Source organism: Giraffa tippelskirchi, chromosome 13 (genome assembly GCF_054371585.1).
Source record: "Giraffa tippelskirchi isolate mGirTip1 chromosome 13, T2T-mGirTip1v1.2.pri, whole genome shotgun sequence".
In the NCBI taxonomy this organism is placed as follows: Eukaryota; Metazoa; Chordata; class Mammalia; order Artiodactyla; family Giraffidae; genus Giraffa; species Giraffa tippelskirchi.
In genome coordinates, this window is record NC_137287.1 from 24,400,185 (window position 1) to 24,424,503 (window position 24,319).

A 24,319-nucleotide genomic window follows, 5' to 3' on the forward strand; every position below is an offset into this window, starting at 1 on the left:
CATGAACAGAAGAGCCTGGCAGGCTATACTCCATGGGGCAATCAGACATGACTGAGTGACTGAGCACAACATAGGTACACAATTTTGTAAATAAGCTCCTACTTTTTCTAAATTATACCACTTTTCTTAATACACTTTCATACATGTGGTGATTAACAAGGGCTTATTTTAAAATTTATTTATTTGACCAGGTCCTAGTTGCAGCATGTGGATCTTTTAATTGTGGAATGTGGGATTTAGTTCCCCGACCAAGGATCAAACCCAGGCCCCCTACATTGGGAGCACATAGTCTTAGCCACTGGACCACCAGGGAAGTCCCCAGCAAGGGGTTTATAACTGGGTTCATCTTATATTTCCTTCTCAACAAATGATCTGATCAAATGCTACATTCATATTCACTTACTCGTTGTGTTATGGTCTGAATGTCTGTATCCCCCTTGAATGTATATGTTGAAATCTTAGCCCTTGATGTGATGATATTAGGAGGTAAGGCTTTTGGGCAGTGGTTAGGTCATAAGGGTGGAGACCCTGGGAATAGAATTAGTGCCCTTGTAAAAGAGACCCTAGAGAGGTCTTCTCCCCTCTTTTCTGCCATGTGAGAAGAAGCTGGCAGTCTGCATCCTGGAAGAGGATCGTCATCAGAGCTCAATCATTCCTTGTTGTTGTCGTTGATTCGCTACGTCATGGCTGACTCTTTGCAACTCCATAGACTATAGCCCGCCAGGCTCCTCTGTCCACAGAATTTCCCAGGCAAGAATCCTGGAGTGGGCTGCCATTTCCTTCTCCAACCAACCATGCTGGCCCCCTGATTTTGTACTTCTAGCCTCCAAATCTGTGAGAAATAAATTTCTATTGTATAGAAGCCACACGGTCTATTATATGCTGTTCAGTTCAGTTGCTCAGTCGTGTCCGACTCTCTGCAACCCCATGAATTGCAGCATGCCAGGCCTCTCTGTCCATCACCAACTCTCGGAGGCTTCCCAAACCCGTGTCCATCGAGTCGGTGATGCCATCCAACCATCTCATCCTCTGTCGTCCCCTTCTCCTCCCGCCCCCCAATCCTACCCAGCATTAGGGTCTTTTCTAATGAGTCAACCCTTCGCATGAGGTGGCCAAAGTACTGGAGTTTCAGCTTCAACATCAGTCCTTCCAATGAACACCCAGGACTGATCTCTTCTAGGATGGATTGATTGGATCTCCTTGCAGTCCAAGGGACTCTCAAGAGTCTTCTCCAACACCACAGTTCAAAAGCATCAATTCTTCGGCGCTCAGCTTTCTTCACCGTCCAACTCTCACATCCATACATGACCACTGGAAAAACCATAGCCTTGACTAGACGTACTTTTGTTGGCAAAGTAATGTCTCTGCTTTTAAATATGCTATCTAGGTTGGCCATAACCTTCCTTCCAAGGAGTAAGTGTCTTTTAATTTCATGGCTGCAATCACCATCAGCAGTGATTCTGGAGCCAAAAAAAGTAAAATCTGACACTGTTTCCACTGTTTCCCCATCTATTTCCCATGAAGTGATGGGACCAGATGCCATGATCTTAGTTTTCTGAACGTTGAGCTTTAAGCCAACTTTTTCACTCTCCTCTTTCACTTTCATCAAGAGGCTTTTAAGTTCCTCTTCACTTTCTGCCATAAGGGTGGTGTCATCTGCATATCTGAGGTTATTGATATTTCTCCTGGCAATCTTGATTCCAGCTTGTGTTTCTTCCAGCCCAGCGTTTCTCATGATGTAATCTGCATATAAGTTAAATAAGCAGGGTGACAATATACAGCCTTGACGTACTCCTTTTCCTATTTGGAACCAGTCTGTTGTTCCATGTCCAGTTCTAACTGTTGCTTCCTGACCTGCATACAGGTTTCTCAAGAGGCAGGTCAGGTGGTCTGGTATTCCCATCTCTTTCAGAATTGTCCACAGTTTATTGTGATCCACACAGTCAAAGGCTTTGGCATAGTCAATAAAGCAGAAATAGATGTTTTTCTGGAACTCTCTTGCGTTTTCATTGATCCAGCGGATGTTGGCAATTTGATCTCTGGTTCCTCTGCCTTTTCTAAAACCAGCTTGAACATCTGGAAGTTCCCGGTTCACGTATTGCTGAAGCCTGGCTTGGAGAATTTTGAGCATTACTTTACTAGCATGTGAGATGAGTGCAATTGTGCGGTAGTTTGAGCCTTCTTTGGCATTGCCTTTCTTTGGGATTGGAACGAACACTGACCTTTTCCAGTCCTGTGGCCACGTATATGCTGTTACAACAAACTAAATGAACAAGGACGTAGGAGAGAAGTGCAGAGTATGGTGAAGTCTGGCCACAAAGACAGCCAATAGCATTCCTTAGTGGCAGCCACATCAATTGCTGGCATGCTTCCTAAAAGGAAGTGAGGCATAAAACCCAAACCTACAAAATGATGACCAGCACTACATGCATTATAGCAACTAAAATCAGTTGGTTCATCTTCCTAAGACTTCCCATGTCAGAAGTATGGGAAGAAAGATGCTTTAGCTGTCCATTCAAGGGATGGAAACTGGAATTCCCTTCTGCTAATTACTGGTTTAACTGCTGATCTTCAATTTAGAGTTATCTCAATAAACTGTTTTTTTCAAATCCAAATACAACTTGATCTTTAAACAGCACAGGGTTTAGGGACACTGATCCTCTATGCAGTCAAAAATTATGCATAACTTATAGTCAGCCCTCTGTATCCATGATTCCTCTGTATTTGCAATTTCGCTTCCGTGGATTTAACCAACCAAAGGTTATATAGTATCATGGTATTTACCATTGAGAAAAAAAATCCACATATACATGGATCTGTGCAGTCCAAACCCATGTTGTTCAAGGGTCAACTATGCTATAGACTGCTGCACTTAGAATGCTCTTTGCAGAGCTATGGGTCTTTTCAAGTTTCAGGTATTCATAATTTTACACTTCTCGCTCATCTAAGGCCACAAGAATAAGACAAAATAGTGACACAAAAATCAAGAAATACATCTTTAAAGTTGTAAGTTCTCCAGTATAGGTTGACAAACAATACAATTAAAAGAAGCAGATTTCTTCTTAAAAAAACATAAGGATGATTAGTTGAAAGAGAAATTTTTTAAAAGAAAGAGCATACTACATGACTTGGGCACAAAGCAGTCAAAACAAGGTCTAAATTGTCACCCACCTGTGGATTCTTCAATTTAGTGATAACTTTCCAAGCTTCATTGAGAATATGAAGTCGATCACTCTCAGGAGGATCAGCCAAGGCCAAGTTTAACCCCAGGGAGCGAAAAAGGAGATGCTAAGAAATATAGCAAACATCATGATCCCGGAAATTCAAAATCAGAGTAACTTAAGAAAATAAAGGAAAAGGCTGTCATAGTCAGCCTATCTCAAGGTTAATCTTCCAACGACCATTTTCTGAAGTTCTACCACAAACTTATGCAAGTCAGACTGAGAAGGTCGGAACAAAGAGCTGGTCTGTGTACTGGTCAAATCTGTGGGCCATACTATTCTCCTAAACAAAGTGTTTCATAATTAATGGATGAAGACATAGTTTCAAAGACGTAAGACCAAAGTTTTTCATATTTCATAAATATTTCATAGTGAGCTAACTGGATAGATTCAGGACTCACAGAGGCCTGACTCTCGGCAATTACACGTGTCTCACAATCCCAGTCACTAACTCAGTCTTCCTCTGCACTCTTCAGAAACTCAGCCTTCACCTGTTTTCCTGTTGGCCCAAGCTGCACCCGACACCAGACTCCCTCTCCCTGGAGAGCTGTCAGGCAAACACCACCTCTCTGTTCCCCACCAAGCATTTAGTCAAGAGCCTACCTTGGGGAAACCGGACTCGTCGCACTCCTTAATCATGCCAATGAAATCCATGGACCTTGCAGCAATGAACTCGGCCCGGAAAGCCGACATCACAGAGTTCAACAGCAAGGCACTGCAAGACATATATGCCCCACGTCAGCAGAGCTTCCCTTTAAGAAAGTCGCTTTCATTTTAGGATGTATGCTGTTAGAAAAGATGACTGACAGCCCTTTAATGGTAGCGTTGGGGGAAAAAAAAAGACTGCAGTTAAAAGGCAACCTCTAGAGACTAACACAGTGTTTTGTGCATATTCAGAGCTTGATAAATATTCAATTGGCTGGAAGAATGGAAGATGGGTGGATGGATGAGTGAATGGGTGCACAGATCAATGGATGGATAGTAAATAAGAAAGTAATCAAATCCATTTAAACAGAAGAAACGGAGGAAGCCTTCAGTGCACTAATAAAACTAAACATTAAGTAACAATACTGATCCAAGCTGCAAATATATATCCACATCTCCTATGAAAAGCACAGTTCTAGGACCTAGGGACACAGTGGTGAACAAAACCCACTCCAGGCTCCTCATCTACCACTGAAAGGAGAGGAGAGGAGAAACCTCTTATGCCTAAAAGACAAGAATTTAGGTTCATCCTGACTCTACCACTTATCACAGCCCCACAGGGAAAGCACTGCTATTATACCCATTTTACAGATGAAGAGATGGAGACACAGAAAGGTCAAAGCAAGTGCCCCAAGGTCATAAAGCCAAGAGTGGAGCCAATATCAGAAGCCAGGCAACTGGACTCCAGCATTCTTGAGGTCAGGTGCTATCCTGCTGCTATGGAGGCCTCTTGCCCATGCAAGCACGCCAAGCTCAAAAAAAAAGCAACTGACTCTATTTTCAAACACAGGCTTCATGAATTTCAAAATACTTACTTGTTTCCTAGCTTCTTACATCTCTCCATCATCTCTGTTAGCAGAGCCTAATTAAAAAAATAATAATAAACACCATCAAGTTGGGGGATCTAAAGCAACACTCCTCATGAGCAGATTTGCAAAGTAATACTCTAAAATAAATGTAGTCATTTACATACCCATTTCTATAATTCTCAGTGCTTGGTAGGATGGGGAGGATGGAGGAGAAAACAAGTTCACTCTTGTGGCATTTAGTATAATGGGTAAGAGCTAGGGCTCTGGTCACATGCACCGCTGGGTTCAAATCCAATCTCACCAACTACTTTTCTTCATCTGTAGGCAGATGACACAGCTGGTACCATGCCACCTGAAGATTCCTACAGGACAATGAGAGTGGTACCACCTGTGCTCTAGGGTACCAATGAGAATGAAATTTGCTTTACTCCCCACCTCTCCTAAGACCCCCTGGAAAAGGGAACAGCTTATCCACTCCAGTCTTCTGGCCTGGAGAATTCCATGGACTGTATAGTCCATGGGGTTGCACCAAGTCGGACACGACTGAGCAACTTTCACTTTCACTTTCCACCTCTTCTAGACCCCCAGTGTTCCTCCTGTTTCACGAGGTGTCTGTGGAATTCTAAGTAAACTGAATAACCAACACTGGGCCAGTACTTGGTGCTGGCCAGTCACCGGGGGAAGCACTTGACAGTCATGCTGCCACTTCTCACAACCCCTATGAGGCAGGCTCTCAATTCTCCCATTTCACAGATGAGAAACCAAGCTACTGAACAGTGACATGGCTGGGCCAAGATGACATGGCTAGTTATGGTGGGCTGGACATGACCTGGGAAGCCTGGCATCAAAGGCCATGCTCTTCACTACACTTCCTCTCAAGTACATTTTGAAGCATTTTTTTCCCCAAAAGAAAATAAATGTTTTACTCATTGGAATACTATTAATGGCTTTAGAGCTATCTTAAGACAATTATGCATCTTTAAAAGAGCTTTTGTTGTTAAGAAAATCAATAGAAAGAAGTATCCCATAGTGCAGTGGTTTGGGGAAAGTTTCAAACGGTACAGACAAGGTCAATCCCAAGACAAAAGAGTTGATAACAACAGCCTTGGCACTGAGCACTCCAAACACTCAGCACTAGGCACTGGGCTTTCCTGGTAGCTTAACAGGTAAGGAATCCATCTGCAGGAGACCCCGGTTCAATTCCTGGGTTGGGAAGATCCCCTGGAGAAGGGATAGGCTACCCAATCCAACATTCTGGCCTGGAGAATTCTATGGACTGTATAGTCCATGGGGTCACAAAGAGTCGGACACAACCGAGCGACTTTCACTTTCACTTGAGCGCTTTATATACCTTTTCCCCAGTCACTCTTCACCACGGCCTTTGAGACCATGTCTGTTATCCCTACTTTACAGATGAGGAAGCCAAAACTCAGCTGGGTTGAGCCACTTCCTACTAAGTGGCAGAAATGAGATTTATACCTAAGTTTGGCCTGGACATCAAAAAATAAAATGAGTCTTTTTTAGTGCAATTCCACTCTTTTCAGCTGTGTCCTTCTGTGTCCTGGGTGTCCCTGAATAATTAAGGTGATTGTTGATTGTGCTGATACTATCAATACCCTAGAACCCCTATTTTATTCAGATTTCTGTCTTTGTCCAACAAATTTCAGGTTGGGTCCTGTTCTGGAGTGAATTATGTTCTCTCCATTCATATGTTGAAGCCCTAACCCCCAATGTGACTGTGTTTGGAGATAGGGCTTTTAAAGGAGTTAATTAATACTAGGTGAGCTCATAAGGGTGCAGCCCTAATTCAACAGGACTGTTGTCCTTATAAGAAGAGGAAGACAGGCTAGGGACACACATGTACAGATGAGAAGACCAGGCAAGGACACAGTGAGAAGACTGGTCTGCAAGCCAAGGAGAAAAGTCTCGCCACAAACCAACCCTGCTAGCACCTTGATCTTGGACTTTCCAGCCTCCAAAACTGTGAGAAGATAAATTTCTGTTGTTTAAAGCCACTCAGTCTATCATGTAGACCTGCTAATATCTGAATTGCCAGTTAATGGTGGTGATCTTGGGATCTTGGGATCGATCAAGAAATCTTCAGATCACGTGGGATCTGAATCCCAAGTTAATGGTGTTAGAAGGTGGAGCCTTTGGAGGTGATTAGGTCTTAAGGGTGGAGTCCTCATAAATGGAATCAGTGCCCTTATAAAAGCGGCCCAAGAAAGTTCTCTTGTCCCTTCTGCCATGTGAACACACAGCCAGAAGATAAATCTATGAACCAGGAAGTAGGCCCTCACCAGATACTGTATCTGCCAGCATCTTGATCTTGGACTTCCTAGCCTCCAGAACCATTAGAAATAAATTTCTGTTATTTATAATCTACCCACTATGTGGTGTTTTGTTACAGCTGCCTGAATATACTAAGCAAACTAACACAGGCCCAAGTCAATCATGGTCTCATTCCCCTTGCAAGTGGTGGGTTTAGACAGGGCACATGACCGATTTCTTGCTACTGAGATGGGGGCTTAGAGGAAAGTTTTCTTGTTCTTAAATAGGAACTGGAGGAACTGAAGACTCCCCATCTTCCTGCCTTTGGATTCTGCCATGTCTGGGTGTGATGCCTGAAATGGCTACAGACACCTTGCTGCCATCTGATGATGGCAGAGAAGAGAGGACAGAACCTGCCTGGCCCAGGGCCCTCATTTGTTATTCAAGAGAACACACTGAGTTATCTTTGTAGGGCCAGTTAAGTGTTCCTTGCAGCCAGAGCATCCCAACTGATGATAAAATTGACAATGTCACAAAAGGCCTCCCTAACCCATTCATAGGGGACTCAATATTTGAAAAGTCATTCATGAAGAACAGTATCATAGTGGTTCCTGGGAAGGCTGAAAAAGAGATGTTCTTATAACGATCACATTGACACTCCTCAACACACACAAATAATCACTCATTCAACACCTGCCTGTGAAGCAACAGCAATGTTATTGCTGCTGTTCAGTCACTAAGTTGTGTCCGACTCTTTGCAACCCCATGGACTGCAACACACCAGGCTTCCCTGTCCTTCACCACTCCCACAGTTTGCTCAAACTCATGTTCATCACATCAGTGATGCCATCCAACCATCTCATCCTCTGTTGTCCCCTTCTCCTCCTGCCCTCACTCTTTTCCAGCATCAGGGTCTCTGACAATAAGCCACTATTCTAGGCACTGGGAATAGGGCAGTGAGGAAATCAAGACGGAAATCCATGCCCTTGGACGGCTTATTCTCTCATATACACACAGGCATACACACATATACACACACACAAATGAATGATACAACTTTGGTCCAGCACTTCTGAAAAGACAAAATAGGACAAATGCTAACATATGGACAAAATGTTCTGGCCATTAAGACAAATGCCTTAAAAGCTCTCTTTTCACAGGGGATGAACACATTAAAAATGCATCCAAGAATATAACTTAAAAAAGGCTCCATTGTCATTACCCTAAGTGCCCAAAGAGCCAAATGGTTATAGACCCCAGGAAGATCTATTAGTGGTTATTAATTTTTTGGTTTTTTTTTCCAGGGAAGTGACAGGATTGACTACTTTTGGCAAGAACAAGAGGAACAACAGTTCAAACCAGCCTGTTGTTGGCTGAGATAAAACACTGAAAAACTTGCAGCTCAGAATATATATTTACAGACACATCAGAACTTGAAGTTTCATTAGGACCCTACACTTATTTGGTTATATATTTGCTTTTTATAAAAATTATAAAAATAAGAAGTGCCTTTGGACAGAAGTTCAAACAACACCTTCATGTATCAAATTAAATATGCATGCTCTCGCTCCCAACTCCCTCTTCCTAGGGATGATCAGTGTCAACATTTGGTGTCTAATCTTTCAAGGCCTTTGTCTATGTTCTATGAATATATAGCTTGTGTTGTAGAAGACTTTTGTTTTACAAAAATGGATACTCGCTATATGGACTATCAATATGGAGAGACAATTTGCCTTCTTTGCTCAAGAATCTGGCATGGGCCTCCCTCCTCCCATGTTAGTACTCATAAATCCATCTCTTTAATGCCTGAGAAATCCACACCATGTTTATAACATTATTTTTCAAACTGCTCCAAATTGATGAAGTTTTTGAAATGTTTTATTTGTAATCAACTATAGACTCATGGGAGAAGGAAATGGCAACCCCCTCCAGTACTGGAAAATTCCATGGATGGAGGAGCCTGGTAGGCTAGAGTCCATGGGGTTGCAGAGTCAGACACGACTGAGCGACTTCACTTTCTTTCTTCCTATAGTTCCTTTTGGAGAAGGAAATGGCAACCCACTCCAGTGTTCTTGCCTGGAGAAGCCCATGGATGGAGGGGCCTGGTGGGCTACAGTCAATCGGGTTGCAAAGAGTCGCACACGACTAAGCAACTAACATATACACACACACAGACTCATGAGAAACTGCAAAAATAGTACAGGTGCTGGTTACGCATCAATAAGCTTCCTCCAATGGTGACATCTTACATAACTACAGTGTACTGTCAAAGTTGAGAAACTGACATTGGTATAATATTAATATAATTAACTAGACCGGTTCACCAGATTCTTCATGTACCTTTTTTTGTGGGGGAAAGGATACATCTTTGTGATATTTCATTAACGTATTTCACTTTGCATAGCCACAACATCTAAGGTTGTCTCCATATGAGGGTTATTCACCCACTCCAGAAGTACAGGAAAAGAAAAAAGAAGTTGGGTCAATAACACATTTCTGTTTTCTAACAGGGGAGGAACTTGTGGTTAGAACTCTGCACTTCCAACTGCAGGGGCTATGGGTTTGATCCCTGATCTGGGAACTAGGATCCCACACGCCACAACAAAGCAAAAAAGAAAATAATAATAAATAATTAAAATAATCTTGAAAAAATAACATATTTCTGATTTCTAAGCTAAGATTAGCTCATATGCAGCCCAGACTGCTCTAGAGATGTGTAATTCTCCTTTTAATAAGTAAATATGCTTACAATCAGTCTTTACAATTACTGCTCCATTAAAAAGTAAACTAAATAATACATATATCATATTTTCATTGTTTCTCTAGATGAAACAAACATGTAAACAATAGGGAAAATCATAAACTAATCTTAAAAGATAAAACCTTTCCTCTAATCCAGAGTTAATGTGGCTTAAGTCTCAAAGGAATAAAATATGTCAATGTGAATAAAAAGAATTTTTATACCACAGGCATTAAAAGGAGAATTTTTTGTTCTTTTTCCTATTATTTATCTTTCTCTGGGGTTTCTGCCCTAATTCAAAAGAATGAAAATGACACACATGTATGCTTGAGAGGGATTTATCAATGACCAACACTGGTCTTAGATTTGCATTGCTAGTTGAATTGTATTTTACAATGTTTAAAGAGCAGTTTATATTAATAGTTAACAAAACAGTCCAAAATGCAGTACTTGGGTGCAATCTCAAAAATGACTTAATGATCCCTGTTCATTTCCAACGCAAACCATTCAATATCACAGTGATCCAACTCTATGCCCCAACCAGTATGAAGAAGCTGAAGCTGAACGGTTCTATGAACACCTACAAGACCTCCTAGAACTAACACCCAAAAAAGATGCCCTTTTCATCATAGGGGACAGGAATGCAAAAGTAGGAAGTCAAGAGATACCTGGAGTAACAGGCAAATTTGGCCTTGGAGTACAAAATGAAGCAGGGCAAAGGCAGAGTTTTGCCAAGAGAATGCACTGGTCACAGCAAACACCCTCTCCCAACAACACAAGAGAAGACTCTACACGTGGACGTCACCAGATAGTCAACACCGAAATCAGACTGATTATATGCTTTGCACCCAAAGATGGAGAAGCTCTATCCAGCCAGCAAAAACAAGATTGGGAGCTGACTATGGCTCCGATCATGAACTCCTTATTGCGAAATTCAGACTTAAATTGAAGAAAGTAGGGAAAACTACTAGATCATTCAGGTATGACCTAAATCAAATCCCTTATGATTATACAGTGGAAGTGACAAACAGATTCAAAAGATTAGATCTGATAGACAGAGTGCCTGAAGAACTATGGATAGAGGTTTGTGACATTGTACAGGAGGCAGTGATAAAGACCATCCCCAAGAAAAAGAAATGCAAAAAGGCAAAATGGTTGTCTGAGGAGGCCTTACAAATAGTTGAGAAAAGAAGAGAAGCAAAAGGAAATGGAGAAAAGGAAAGATATACCCATCTGAATGCAGAATTGCAAAGAATAGCAAGAAGAGATAAGAAAGACTTCCTCAGTGATCAATGCAAAGAAATAGAGCAAAACAATAGAATGGGAAAGACTAGAGATCTCTTCAAGAAAATTAGAGATACCAAGGGAACATTTCATGCAATAATGGGCACAATAAACGACAGAAATGGTAGAGATCTAACAGAAGCAGAAGATATTAAGAAGAGGTGGCAAGAATACACAGAAGAACTGTACAAAAAAGATCTTCACAACCCAGATAACCATGATAGTATGATCATTCATCTAGAGCCAGACATCCTGGAGTGCAAAGTCAAGTGGGCCTTAGGAAGCATCACTACGAACAAAGTTAGTGGAGGTGATGGAATTCTAGTCGAGCTATTTCAAATCCTAAAAGATGATGCTGTGAAAGTGCTGCACTCAATATGCCAGCAAATGTGGAAAACTCAGCAGTGGCCATAGGACTGAAAAAGGTCAGTTTTCATTCCTATTCCAAACAAAGGCAATGCCAAAGAATGTTCAAACTACCACACAATTGCACTCATCTCACATGCTAGCAAAGTAATGTTCAAAATTCTCCAAGTCAGGCTTCAACAGTATGTGAACCCTGAACTTCCAGATGTTCAAGCTGGATTTGGAAAAAGCAGAGGAACCAGAGATCAAATTGCCAACATCCACTGGATCAAAGACAAAGCACGAGAGTTTCAGAAAAACATCTACTTCTGCTTTACTGATTAGGCCAAAGCCTTTGACTTGTAGATCACAACAAATTGTGGAAAATTCTTCAAGAGATGGGAATATCAGACCACCTTACCTGCCTCCTGAGAAATCTGTATTCAGGTCAAGGAACAACAATTAGAACCAGACAGGGAACAACAGACTGGTTCCAAATCAGGAAAGGAGTACATCAAGGCTGTATACTGTCACCCTGCTTATTTAACTTATATGCAGAGTACATCATGTGAAATGCTGGGCTGGATGAAGTACAAGCTGGAATCAAGATTGCCGGGAGAAATATCAATAACCTCAGATACGCAGATGACACCATCTTTGTGACAGAAAGTGAAGAGGAACTAAAGAGCCTCTTGATGAAAGTGAAATAGGAGAGTCAAAAAGTTGGCTTAAAACTCAACATTCAAAAAACTAAGATCCTGGCATCCGGTCCCACCACTTTATGGCAAACAGATGGGAAAACAATGCAAACAGTGATGGACTTTATTTTCTTGGGCTCCAAAATCACTGCAGATGGTGACTGCAGCCATGAAATTAAAAGACGCTTGCTCCTTGGAAGAAAAGCTATGATCAACCTAGACAACATATTAAAAAGCAGAGTCATTACTTTGCCGACAAAGGTCCATATAGTCAAGGCTATGGTTTTTCCAGTAGCCATGTATGGTTGTGTGAGTTGGACCATCAAGAAAGCTGAATGCTGAAGAACTGATGCTTTTGAACTGTGGTGTTGGAGAAGATTCTTGAGAGTCCCTTGGACTGCAAGGAGATCAAACCAGTCAATCCTAAGGAAAATCAGTCCTGAATATTCATTGGAAGGACTGAGCTGATATTGAACCTCCAATACTTGGGCCACTTGATGTGAAGAACTGACTGACTACAGAAGACCCTGATGCTGGGAAAGATCGAAGGCAGGAGAAGGGGATGACAGAGGATGAGATAGCTGGATGGCATTACTGACTCGATGGACATGAGTTTAAGCAAGCTCCGGGAGTTGGTGAAGGACAGGGAAGCCTGGAGTGCTACAGTCCATGGAGTCACAAAGAGTCAGATACGACTGAGCCACTGAACTGAACTGAACTGAACTGAACTTATATTAATAGTAAGACCACTGGAGGAGCAGTCCCATGGGTCAATTTGTTTAAGTCTCACTTTAACAGTATAGCAGTTAACAGGAGAGACCTAGAAAGAAAGTCTAAAGCAAAGTAGTCAAGGGAACAAATATGCTGGTTTCAGAGTCACTCTCAAAACGGCTACACAACTTCTTTCTAATTGTGACTGTAACAAGTTTCTAAGCCTCAGGTGCCTCATCTGTAAATGGGGATAATAGCAACACCTAGCTTGGGAAAGCTCTGACAGTGAATTAACATAGCCCAAGCAAAGGAACTGGGTTTCCCCAATGGCTCAACAGTAAAGAATCCACCTGCACTGCAGGAGATGCAAGAGACTCAGGTTCAATCCCTGGGTCAGGACAATCACCTAGAGGAGGAAATGGCAGCCCACTCCAGTATTCTTGCCTGAAAAATCCCATGGACAGAGGAGCTTGGAGAGCTACAGTCCATGGGGTCGCAAAGACTCAGACACGACTGAACAACTGAGCACGGACACAAGTAAAGTAACTAACACAGGCAGACATCAGAGATATCGCAGGTTCTGTTCCAGAGCACTGCAATGAAGTAAATATCTCAACAAAGCAAGTCACACAAGTTTTTTGGTTTCTCAGTACATATGAAAATTATGCTTTATACTATTCTGTACACTATTAAATGTGCAATGGCATTATGTCTAAAAATAAGTGTATATATATATATACACACACACACACACCCCATAATTAAAAAACACTTTATTGCTAAAAAATAATAACCATCATCGGAACCTTCAATGAGCCGTAATTTTTTTTTGCAACAGTAACATCAAAGATCACTGATCACTGGTCACCCTAACAAATAAAACGAAAAAGTCTGAAATGTTGTGAGAATTACCACAATGACACAGAGACATGAAGTGAGCAAATGCTGTTGGAAAAATGACACCAACAGACTTGCTTAACACAGAGTCGGAAAAAATGAACCATCTGCAAAGTGCAACACAGCACAGTGCTACAAAACTGGGGCTGCCTGTGGGGCGCAGCGCAGAGGGAGCCTCAGAAAGAGGCAGTTGTGTTAAGGGCTCCAAGCTCAGCAGCATCTCTGACCCAACTCTATGCTCCATTTCTCCACAGCTAACCAACACTGCCTTCTACTCTTTTCCTGAAAGGTGACAAAACTCTCCCAACACCCGGCATTTGCTATAATGTTAAGTGAGGGAAAAGCATCATAAAGGCATACGGGAAAAATTTCTCATGTGCAAAACACAATTGTAGTAACAGAGCAAGAGTGGAAGTGGAGAGAGAAGTATTAAAAAGAAGATGCACCAGAATGTTAACAACGACCAGCTTACTCATGACAGAATTTTAGGTGGCTCTTTTTCTCCTTTTAACCTATCTTTTCCAAAGTCTTTCCAATGAATGTGTACTTATTAAAGACTGTTTTCTGATTACGAAAATTCTCTCCTATCCAGTCTGCCTCTTGGTTTTTCCATGGCTGCCAACTGGTACTCTTCTAATCCATCTGATATGCTTCTGCCAGTCTGATCTTCAAGCACCACTTTTTTTCAAATCATCTTCCATCAAAAATCTTCAAGAGCTGCCTGGTCTCCACGACACAATGATCAAAAACCTCTGCAGCCTGGGCCACTCCCAGGCGGCCTAGTTGCTCACTCTTCTCCAGTAATGCTCGTCTCCTTACTAGGCCTCTTACCTGTCGGTCTACACAGGTCCCTTCCCTCAACCCCTCCTTACTGCCCCCTGACTCATCTCCGGGCCTTCAAATCAGTCCAGGCCCCATCTACTGTTAAGATCAAAGACAACGATGATAACCACCCCCATCTGCCTGGTGCCTTTCACACCAATCTTGGTCATGTGCTGACGTGCACTATTACAGTCATCTCATGACAGCCCTTTGAGGAAGGCTCCATTTGTTAGCCCCATTTTACAGCTGATAAAACTGAGGCACAAAGAGGTCAAGCAGCCCAAGGCAACACAGTCACAATCTGAACTCAGTTCTACCTCACTACCTGCCTCGGCCTCTACCACCTTCCTCTTCTTTCCTTCAACAGTGACAACCTGCATCACACCGCTGAGCATGGCATTATAGGATTCCAGACCAGACCAGACAACAAGCTGCTGAAAATGCTAAGTTTACCAAGGGGTTTGTTTTCATTGCCCAAAGCACATTTTATGAAACAGTTGCTTTCTCTGCAAAGTGTCCCTAAAATTGGGGGCATAAAAATTTTTTTACTTATTTTAATTTTAATGGTATTAGTGGTGTGTGGGGGGGTGAATCTTATCTTTAAACAACAACAACAAAAAGCCTTTTTGAATAATCATTCCCTGATTTTGGGAGGGAGGGAGCTGGGGATTTCAATATGAAATTTCTTATGTCAGGTATTTGCAGCTCAAGGCATTTCTCCCTTCTCTCATCTAGATGATTCTCCCATCCCCCTCTCACTTACCTGTTCTGTGTGTTGCTAACTGCTGCATACAAATGCCTACATTCTGGAGGTGTGACCCCTTAAAGACACACACAGCTCCAACTCCCTGGGGGACACATCCCAGCCATCGTCAAAGAGCTTTTTAGGTATCACTATCTCACACACATTTTCAACATCACCCTCCACACTGACATTAATTCTTCCACATTTTGAAACTGATTTCTTTTTTTATGAGACACTGCAAGTTTCTTATTTAAATGCCCCAAGAATCAGAGTTTGTTATTATTCAGGTGACCTAATTTTTTTAATCACTTCTTCTGGTACAATAATGATTTCCTAGAGTTTCACTCCCCAGGAAAGCTCTATTCCCAGCTTCTGCCATCCTCTGAGATTATTGCCACTTAAAATAAAAGGAAGAACGCCTTATGACATGTACTTTTTGTTTTTAATCCAATTTTGCTGTTCTTTAAGGAGAAAAAGAATAAGTGTTCTTATTTTCAAATCCATCAGTTTTGCTCATAGGTTTCAGTCATTCAGCTGAATCAGTCAAGTTCATGGTTCTTCTTCCTGGGAGCCTCGGAGAGCATATGGTGGCTGAGACTACCCTTACGATCAGAGAGAATGGCCACAAGTTTTCAAAGAATCTTCTATCAAACAGATTTGATTTAAAATCAATTTAGACAATAAAAAATTCACCTATTTTTTAGGTGAATACAAGATGTTCCTATTTTTCTCCTCATACTTCAGGATTTGCAAAAATTAAAATATAAGCAAGGCATTATACTTGCTGAAAAGTTAAAAAACAGATTGGGCAATAAAAATAAGTTAAAACGATCCAAACTCTGCCCTCCAGAGACACTTTGTCGTATCTCTTTCCTGGTTCTCTTGTGCAGATATAAAAACCACATTTGCAATCCCAATGACACAACAAACATTTAAGCACCGTGTGTGGGGCCCTCCTCCACCAAGCACTGTACATGAACCGTCTTGTTTGATCCACACAATAGACTAGAAAACGGGAATTACTACTGCTCCCATTTCACCGATAAAGAAAAAAAGCTGAGCGGTTAGGGACAAGTGACTTGAGCTCTGCTTTAGTAACAACAGCTGCAAGCAACAGAGCTGAGGTTCAGACTCAGGCACCCTGAGTCCAGGGCTCACACGTGAACAGCAGGCCACACAACCACTTAGGATACACATAACGCAGGACAAGTGCTGAGCACAGAACCAGACCCAACAGTGAATCACTGTGAAAGGGCCCGGATTATGACATTACTGGGCACTCAGGTGTTAGGGTCCTTATGACACAGAAGAGAAGAGTGAACTTCACATGGAAGCCACTGGGCAGTTACCTCGGGGGCATGGTAGGAAACACACTGGAAGACCCAGTCCATGGCAGGCGAGTACAAGGGGAGGTAGGATGGAAGCTCCACGCCCTGGAGCACCAGCTGGTTCTGGACCGTATCCCCGTGAATCTATAGAAGACCAAATAAACACTTAGAAAAGGAGGGGAAGTCAAATAACAAACAAAGAACATGTGAGCATATCTGCAAGCATCTGAATGGCCTCGAGAGAAACTTCCTGGTTGCTCAGGTTTTTTAAACTAGAAAAAAACACACACAGTTTCCCATGTCACCAGGCTGAGCTGTTCTGGGAATGTGTGCTGTGTGCTGTGAAGAGAAGTAACCAGATAAAAATGGACCCAGCAGACGCTAAGAAGAAAGTCTGATCAACCGGAGACGTTTCTTATTAACACATGCATATTAATCCTCTCTGCTTGTTCAGTACAATCAACACATTTTAATTGTAACAGATGCGAGTGCAATTTTCCAGGGTTTACACATCTAAAGAGCTTTAAGGCAATCTCAACTTGGAAAACCAACTGGGTTTTATGAATCTGTGATCATGTAACTATTACATCAATTGGCCGTTCTGATAGTGTTCTCTTACCTGTTTGAATGTGAGGAGGAAGTCAAAAAAGTTCTTATTTAGGCTTTCTTTGAGATGTGGAGCCACTTCCATGCCCACCTGTAGCCAAACAAAATGAAATAACCTTGACGGTGGAAAACCAGGTTGCAAATAACATATACAGTGTGATGTATTTTTGTAAATTAAAAATATACATATAGGAAGATATAGGCATAGAGAGATCCAGAAAGTTAACTTTCATTCTTCTTGTTTATTTATTTTCTTATTCAACAAGCATATCTTGCTTTTATAAGAAAAACCACAGGAGCTATTTTTAATGAAAAAAAGGGCAACATTTGCAGTAATCATCTTCACAATTTCCCAAAGGTAATGAAAATATTTCTGAACAGATGACCAAGGGAACAAATCAATACAGCACTAAGGAGAAATGTACTCTCAAGACAGCGTATACGACATTCTTTTCCTCTCTAAAAAATGATAAACACACATGTGGCTGTACTTATTAAATGAAGCAAAAAGATTCTGGTATGTAAGAGAGTCAGCTGGGACTTCACTGTTGCATTGTTAAAATATACAGATTCATTCTTTGCTGGGCAGTCAGGGAAGCAGACATAAATTTTGATATATTTTAAGCAAATTTTTTATTACACAAGCATGAAGCCTAACAAAGCTATAACCCATCGACTCCTTCATTCATTGTTTTAAAAAGATATGTTAACATTTTCAGTTGAAAAAAACTTGCTAATCACAGAGAAGGTGGCCAGGGCTCTAGAGTCAGATGGAAAAGTAAAGGTTGCAAAGATGGCTGGGACTACATGGATTTGAAACAAAGCATCATAAGGTTCCTTAAACTGAGTTCCTCAAATACACCTCAATTCCACACAGTTGCTTTAGCACCAAAACAACTTTGTAAGAGGAGTTGCTTTCTGGGACCTGGTTTCTTCCAGGGAAGACAGATTTCTACCACTCACCTCCCCCGACAGCTACTCAGAGGTCATGAAGATTAACGATAACGGCGTTTTTTAGATGTCTGTAAGGAATTCCTTTGAGGAAAATTATGCAAGATCCACTGGGACAGTAAATTCCAGGGGCAGCTCTCCATAGCTGTTGGAGATGCTTCCAAGGACAAGTACAGGGATTTAAAAAAAATACTAACAATAAATGTCAGATCCACTTTTACTGTGTTCTGATTCTATTGTTTCCTTCTACCAATCATTTAGTAGAAAAAGCAATAATTACCTGTTAGGCGACAGCAAAGAAAGGCCCAGTGGACAAGCAGTGGAGATGAACTGAAGGGGTTGTGACTTAGAAGAGGAGTTAATCATACATTCTTTTAATAAACAGCTCTGAGCACCCCCTACGCCCTGCCTACTCACTGCCTTTGTGTTTTGTTTATCTCTTTCCATAAAACCAAATGAGCAGCCTGGAAATCTGCTCAGGTCAAAAGAATTTCTACCTAGAGTAGCAAGGGTAGTTACTCACGATATCCATCTGTTGTTTCTGCCTGCCTGGCACTCATTCTCTCTGTTTCTGGAATCAGCAAGTGGATTTGTCTTTGGGGACTCAAACTTACCTCTCAGATAAAGAGGTTTGTGGCAGCTGGACCCAGCCAACCCTGGGTTGCAGGGGTGGGTGCATGACCCAGGCTCAGTCAGCACGCATATCCCACCCCCCGGTCACAGTGACTGGTGTATCTATGGACTAAGGACCCAAGGTGGTTCTGTGAGATTCTGCCTGGAAACTCTGGCTAGAACCACTGGGGAAAAGATAATCTTTTCACTGGGGTTCCTAAGTTGAGAGGATGGAAGCCTTTCCACCATATGGAAAGAGAAAGCTGCAGACTGAAGTCACCCAGAGGAGAGCAGAGCTGAGCCACGAGGGAGGAGACAACTCCTGACACGGTTCGGGGCCCCTGGGTCTGCCATGCCGGGACTACCCTAGGCTCTTCAGATGCCAAGCGCCAACAAATCCCCACCTTTGCTTCAGAGTACTATGAGTTGGGGTTTTGCCACTTGGAATTGAACGAGTCGTTACTAATGCACACTGTCCCTTATTCTTTTTATATCAAAAGATTTTCAGTAACTACCCAACCAGAGGAAAGGGTGCTCTGCCTGAATTGGCACAAATGATTTCAGATACAGGGCATCTCATCCAGCTTTCCTGGGATGTGTCTGTAATCTCTCTTCATTGCCACTGAGTTTTAGAGCTGCATCTGCCATGCAAAGACACTTTGAAAGTGAAAGTGAATGAAAGTGTTAGTAGCTCAGCCGTGTCCAATTCTCTTGCGATCCCATGGACTGCAGCCTGCCAGGCTCCTCTGTCCATGGGATTCTCCAGGCAAGAATACTGGAGTGGGTTGCCATTCCCTTCTCCCGGGGATCTTCTCAACCCAGGGATCAAACCCAGTTTCTCCTGCATTGCAGGCTGATTCTTTACCATCTGAGCCACCAGGGGAGGCACTTTATATGCAACAAGGATCATCTTTCACTAGCTTGTGTACCTGCCTTCAAACTTTAAAACTGAGCAGGTTTGCAGGGAATGAATATTTCCCTCACTTTCTGATTTCTATATAATAATTGTATGTCATTAGACACACTAAGATTCTAGATCTTTATTACTGATGTGAAGGTAAATTCAAAGAATGTGATGTATGCTACAAGGGGAAAGGCAGCAGAGCACAAATACACAAATAAGGCTATCTTTACATCCCCCCTACCCCACCCCACAGGATCCAGTCGAATTTTGCACATAATAGGCCCTCAGCAAACTTTGACAAGGGAGGAGCATTCAAACTTCGTGATACTACAGAGTTGAAGCTGGAGAAAATATATCTGATATTCTTGTATGAAAAATCTATGCCAAATACTTTGGCCTCAGTTACTACAAGGGAGCAGGTGCCCTTAATTGGAAAGCTTTTTCTTTTTTCTTTTCTCCCTTATTAGGGAACGGACCCATAAAAAGTATTCTTCCCAAGGATGTCTGCTTCTCACTCTGAGGGAAATGACTGATTTCTTTGAGACACTGGAGACCACAGGGCTTCTATCATATGCTAGATGTCACGTAAAAGAAGCTGATCAAAGGCTACAGTCCTCACCTTCTAATTTCATAGTACTGATGATCACTAGTAGCTCAGCTGGTAAAGAATCCACCTGCAATGCAGGAGACCCTGGTTCAATTCCTGGGTCAGGAAGATCCCCTGGAGAAGGGATAGGCTACCCACTGCAGCATTCTTGGGCTTCCCTGGTGGCTCAGCTGGTAAAGAATACACCTGCAATGCGGGAGACCTAGGTTTGATCCCTGGATTAGGAAGATCCCCTGGAGAAGGGAATGGCACCCCACTCCAGTATTCTGGCCTGGAGAACTCCATGGACTGTATGGGGTCACAAAGAGCTGGACACGACTGAATGACTTTCATTTTCACAGTAGGGGAGGGGTAGGTCTCTAACAGTAGTTTTGTCTTCAACAAATCTGGGGTTCACCAGGACCCTATAGAATAGGGGAAATAACCCCTTTGAAGGTAAACGATGCCGAAGGAACCAGTAAGGGGCACTCCCATGAAAGCTGACAGAGGCAACGGCCCCATGTGAGTTGAAGAAAAATGACTGTAAACTCTCCACAGGGTGCATTTTTCATAAATGAAAACTTACTAGTTTTAAGCAGGAGCTTCATGGTGCTTTGAGGCGAGAAAGGCTGAGTGACCTACAATCTGAACCCATCAGAGCAGCCCTCCAAGGCCAGGCGACACAGACCCTGATGCCTGCCCTCGCCAGGAGTGCCTCTCCCTGCCAGACAGCCCTCACCAACTCGCGCTCTGAGCCAGCTCTTTAATACAGAGACCACAAATCTGACAAAACAACCAAATTCAAAAACAAAGGGAAAGCACATTTTGAGTCAATGAGAAGTAACCTATCAACCGAAAGGCCTTGGGAGCCTCCTTCCCAGCAAGAAGGGAGAAACAATTAGTTCTGAAACCCAGTTCATTTGTGAGATGATGACCCTAATTAGAGTTACGGGTAAGTGGGTCTACTTCAAAATTAATTTTAAACAGGAATCCTACAGCCCTGCTTTCTCTGGACAAGCTGTGCTCTAAAATTAGCAGCTAATAAAGTCCTGCGTCCAGTGACTCGTGAGGTGGCAGGGAGAGAGAAGCATGAACGTTAGAGGAGACAGGACGCGCTCGGCTCACCCTGCACAAGTAGGCCCTGGCGTACACCGACACCAGCGGGTCCCCGATCCCCCGGACCATGCACGTCAGCCGGGGCAGACACTCTGAAATCCCCCTGTGAGAGACGAAAAGACAGCAGTGTTTACACCCCACAGGAGAACTCTCTCTTCTCTTATTTTCTGAGTAAAAATAAAAGTCTCCATTTAGACTTCCTAAATGTAGGGGGGCAATATCAGGTTTCAGAAACGAACCAAGGTCAAAGTTGACGTTCTCTAAGGCCATGTACCAAGTCTTTCTCTCTTGCCATAATTCATTTTTCGAAATGTTTCTTTCATCTCTACTATCTGCTCAGTGTTGGAATCTAATCTTCACTTTTTTCCTGTTTGAGGTCACTTTTACTAATTTAACAATTTTTGTCCCCGCCTCTGCCAACTTATGGTCCACTGACAGGTCACTAGGTCACTCCCCGCCCTTCTTGATATTTTGGCTGTTATCTATATCCCTTTGGCACAGATTTACTGCCCTGTGCTCCACCCACTCTTAACATCTGACACCAGCATCTCCCTCAAAGTGAACTGTGACTTACTCATTCCTCCGGCCACATGGGACTTCCTCTGCCTCAAGCCTTATTCTCCCCCAACTGGTGAATGAAAAGAACTGTTTCTTCAGCACCACATGACACCCCCCACCCCAGAACTTCCCCAGGCATCCCCAGATCTCAAACACACTTGGTACATGTTCTAAATCCAACTCGGAGCACGAGTCAGCCTGTGACTCTGAGGAGTTGATTATCTTGATGGTGTCTAACACCACTCAGAAAGTGGATCTGGTTTCTCCTGGCTCTGCAAAACTGCTCTCAAAACAACGTCCGAGGTGACCCAGAGTAGCATGGGGCTCAGAAGCAAGGGCTTTTCCTTCTGACACCTCTGTCCTCTTCATCATCTTGACAGCAGCCACAAAGACACCGAGCAAGGGCCCATGGGTGCCGCTCCCAGTGCGGTGTGTGCAGCTTGGTGAACGCTCACAGACCGCGGGGCTTGTTCACCGAGGAGACCGGGGGTCGGAGACGCTAAGTAACTTTCTTGGGACCACACAGCCGGTAACAGGAGAGCTAGGCTGTCAAATCCAGTTGATCCTCCATGAGTTAGTTGGCCAAGCTCTCCCAGCTTGAGTTTTCTTCTCCATAAAACGGAGATTAAAAAGTGATCTCTACTTTATTTGGATTAAATGAGAAAATGGATGGAAGGTGCTTAACACCAGATCTGCTACATACTAAGCAGTCAAAGAATGATAGCTACTATTGCAGCGCCATCCGCAAGGGCGTGTGCGAGAGAGAAATTTTTTGGAAATGTATCGCTCTGGACATTTAAGAAGAGCCTTACGTTTTGGAGAGGAACTTGTTACACTTCAGGATGGAAGCTTCCACGTAGCTACAAAAATATTCCGTTAAGGAAGACATTTTCCAGACAGCCTGTTCCCTACGGGGAAAAGCCTAACTGTTCACGCAGAGAATTAGGTGTGTCTTCAGGAGAGGGGCCACAACAGCTCTCGACAATCCAAAGAATTAAATCAGCGAGTGCCTTGTGGTTTCTACATTTGGTTTTCAAGGTTTTATTCTTATTTAAAATAAAATTTGGAAAACATTATACGCTGACTTATGATTACGTGCTGAAATTCAAACTGGGTTTTGAGCACTTCCCACTGAGGCTTTATGGGGAAAGGATGAAACTCAGAGAACTAAGATTCCCTTTGTGTATAAGTCAGACTGTCTGTCCTTCAACACTGGTGTTTGTGCAGAGAAGCTGGACCCTGTTCCTTTCAAGGTCTTGGGACCAGAGAAAACATACACAAAAAAACAAAGCTTTTTAATTGAGAAAATTAATGTGGGAATGTTCCTCAGGGAAACAAAAGCCTGGTACACAGCACCATAGTCAAAGTTTAAAAACAAGAGAATTGGAGAGAGCCAGAGGCCAAGGGCTTCTTGGACAATGTGGCTGGCGCTGTGCTTCCAGGCGAGTGACCCTAACAGGACCCCATTTTCAACAGGAATTTCAGGGCAGCCCATCACATGGCCTCTATTAACAGTGCAACCCTTGCAGCCTATCTTTAAAATCATCAGACAGAAAAAAAGGATACAATCTTGGAATGAGTTCCCTGATGGAAGCAATCTTGAAAAACCAATTTAAGCATGTTTCTTTGGCTGTGTCATTTACATTCTCTGGAGAGAAGTGATCTGTAAAACAAAAATAATACCCATCAGCCTTCCTAATTCTTAGGATCTGTTACAGCTGCTCTGAGTCCTGGGACAGAAAACAGTTACAGTGCAGCAGGAGGGGTGGGGCGCCCAGTCCTCCCATGGCTTTCCTTTCAAATATCACTATTACTAGGAAACAACTAGTGACGATGATAGCTGACACAGAGGCTTTCTAAGGGCCAGGCGCCATTCAGAGCACTTTGCAGAGATCAGCTCACTCAGGCCCCACAAGAGCCCTCCAAGTCATGTACTCTTATGGTCCTCTTTCACAGACACAGAGAGTGAGGCACTGCAAAGTTCAGGGAGTCGCCCAGGGCACACAGCAAGCAGACGTAAGAGCTAGAATTCAACTCAGGCCGTCTGGCTCCACAGCCTATATTCTTAGCCACTGCCTCCAATTTAATCCAGAGGCCCTTGGTGTACCCACCAGTAACTACGGTGATACCGCTGAGAATTCCAGATGCTTGAGGAACCTGCATCTGTAACATGAAATGCGATGGAAGTTTGTGCTCTAAACATCACATGGACCTGACATGTATGGTAAGTCAAGACCCTGAGGTGAGAAATCAGTCAGTTAGGCTGCCAGGTCAATAATATCACTAGAAGATTGTGACAAAAATGCCACTTTCCCCTACTATCTGCTCTCTCCCCCTTTAATAACAGGACTCTCATTTCCCACTGGGCATACGGCCATCCTTGCAGTTCAATGTGGCCGTGTGACCAAGT

The 24,319-nt window shown here is 42.9% G+C and overlaps 1 protein-coding gene across 5 annotated transcripts in view; it reads right to left on the reverse strand.

The window, feature by feature from the left end:
- Positions 1 to 24,319, reverse strand: part of VPS35L (VPS35 endosomal protein sorting factor like) — a 143,551-nt gene that overhangs the window by 70,769 nt on the left and 48,463 nt on the right. For all 5 annotated transcript variants that reach the window (XM_081560790.1, XM_081560791.1, XM_081560792.1 and 2 more), the window contains 8 exons: positions 23,476 to 23,572; positions 22,722 to 22,769; positions 21,361 to 21,454; positions 17,196 to 17,273; positions 16,598 to 16,720; positions 4,742 to 4,788; positions 3,825 to 3,936; positions 3,172 to 3,288 (listed from right to left, as the gene is read on the reverse strand). In XM_081560790.1, the coding sequence (XP_081416916.1) occupies positions 3,172 to 3,288; positions 3,825 to 3,936; positions 4,742 to 4,788; positions 16,598 to 16,720; positions 17,196 to 17,273; positions 21,361 to 21,454; positions 22,722 to 22,769; positions 23,476 to 23,572 (716 nt within the window). The remainder of the gene's footprint in view (positions 1 to 3,171; positions 3,289 to 3,824; positions 3,937 to 4,741; positions 4,789 to 16,597; positions 16,721 to 17,195; positions 17,274 to 21,360; positions 21,455 to 22,721; positions 22,770 to 23,475; positions 23,573 to 24,319) is intronic.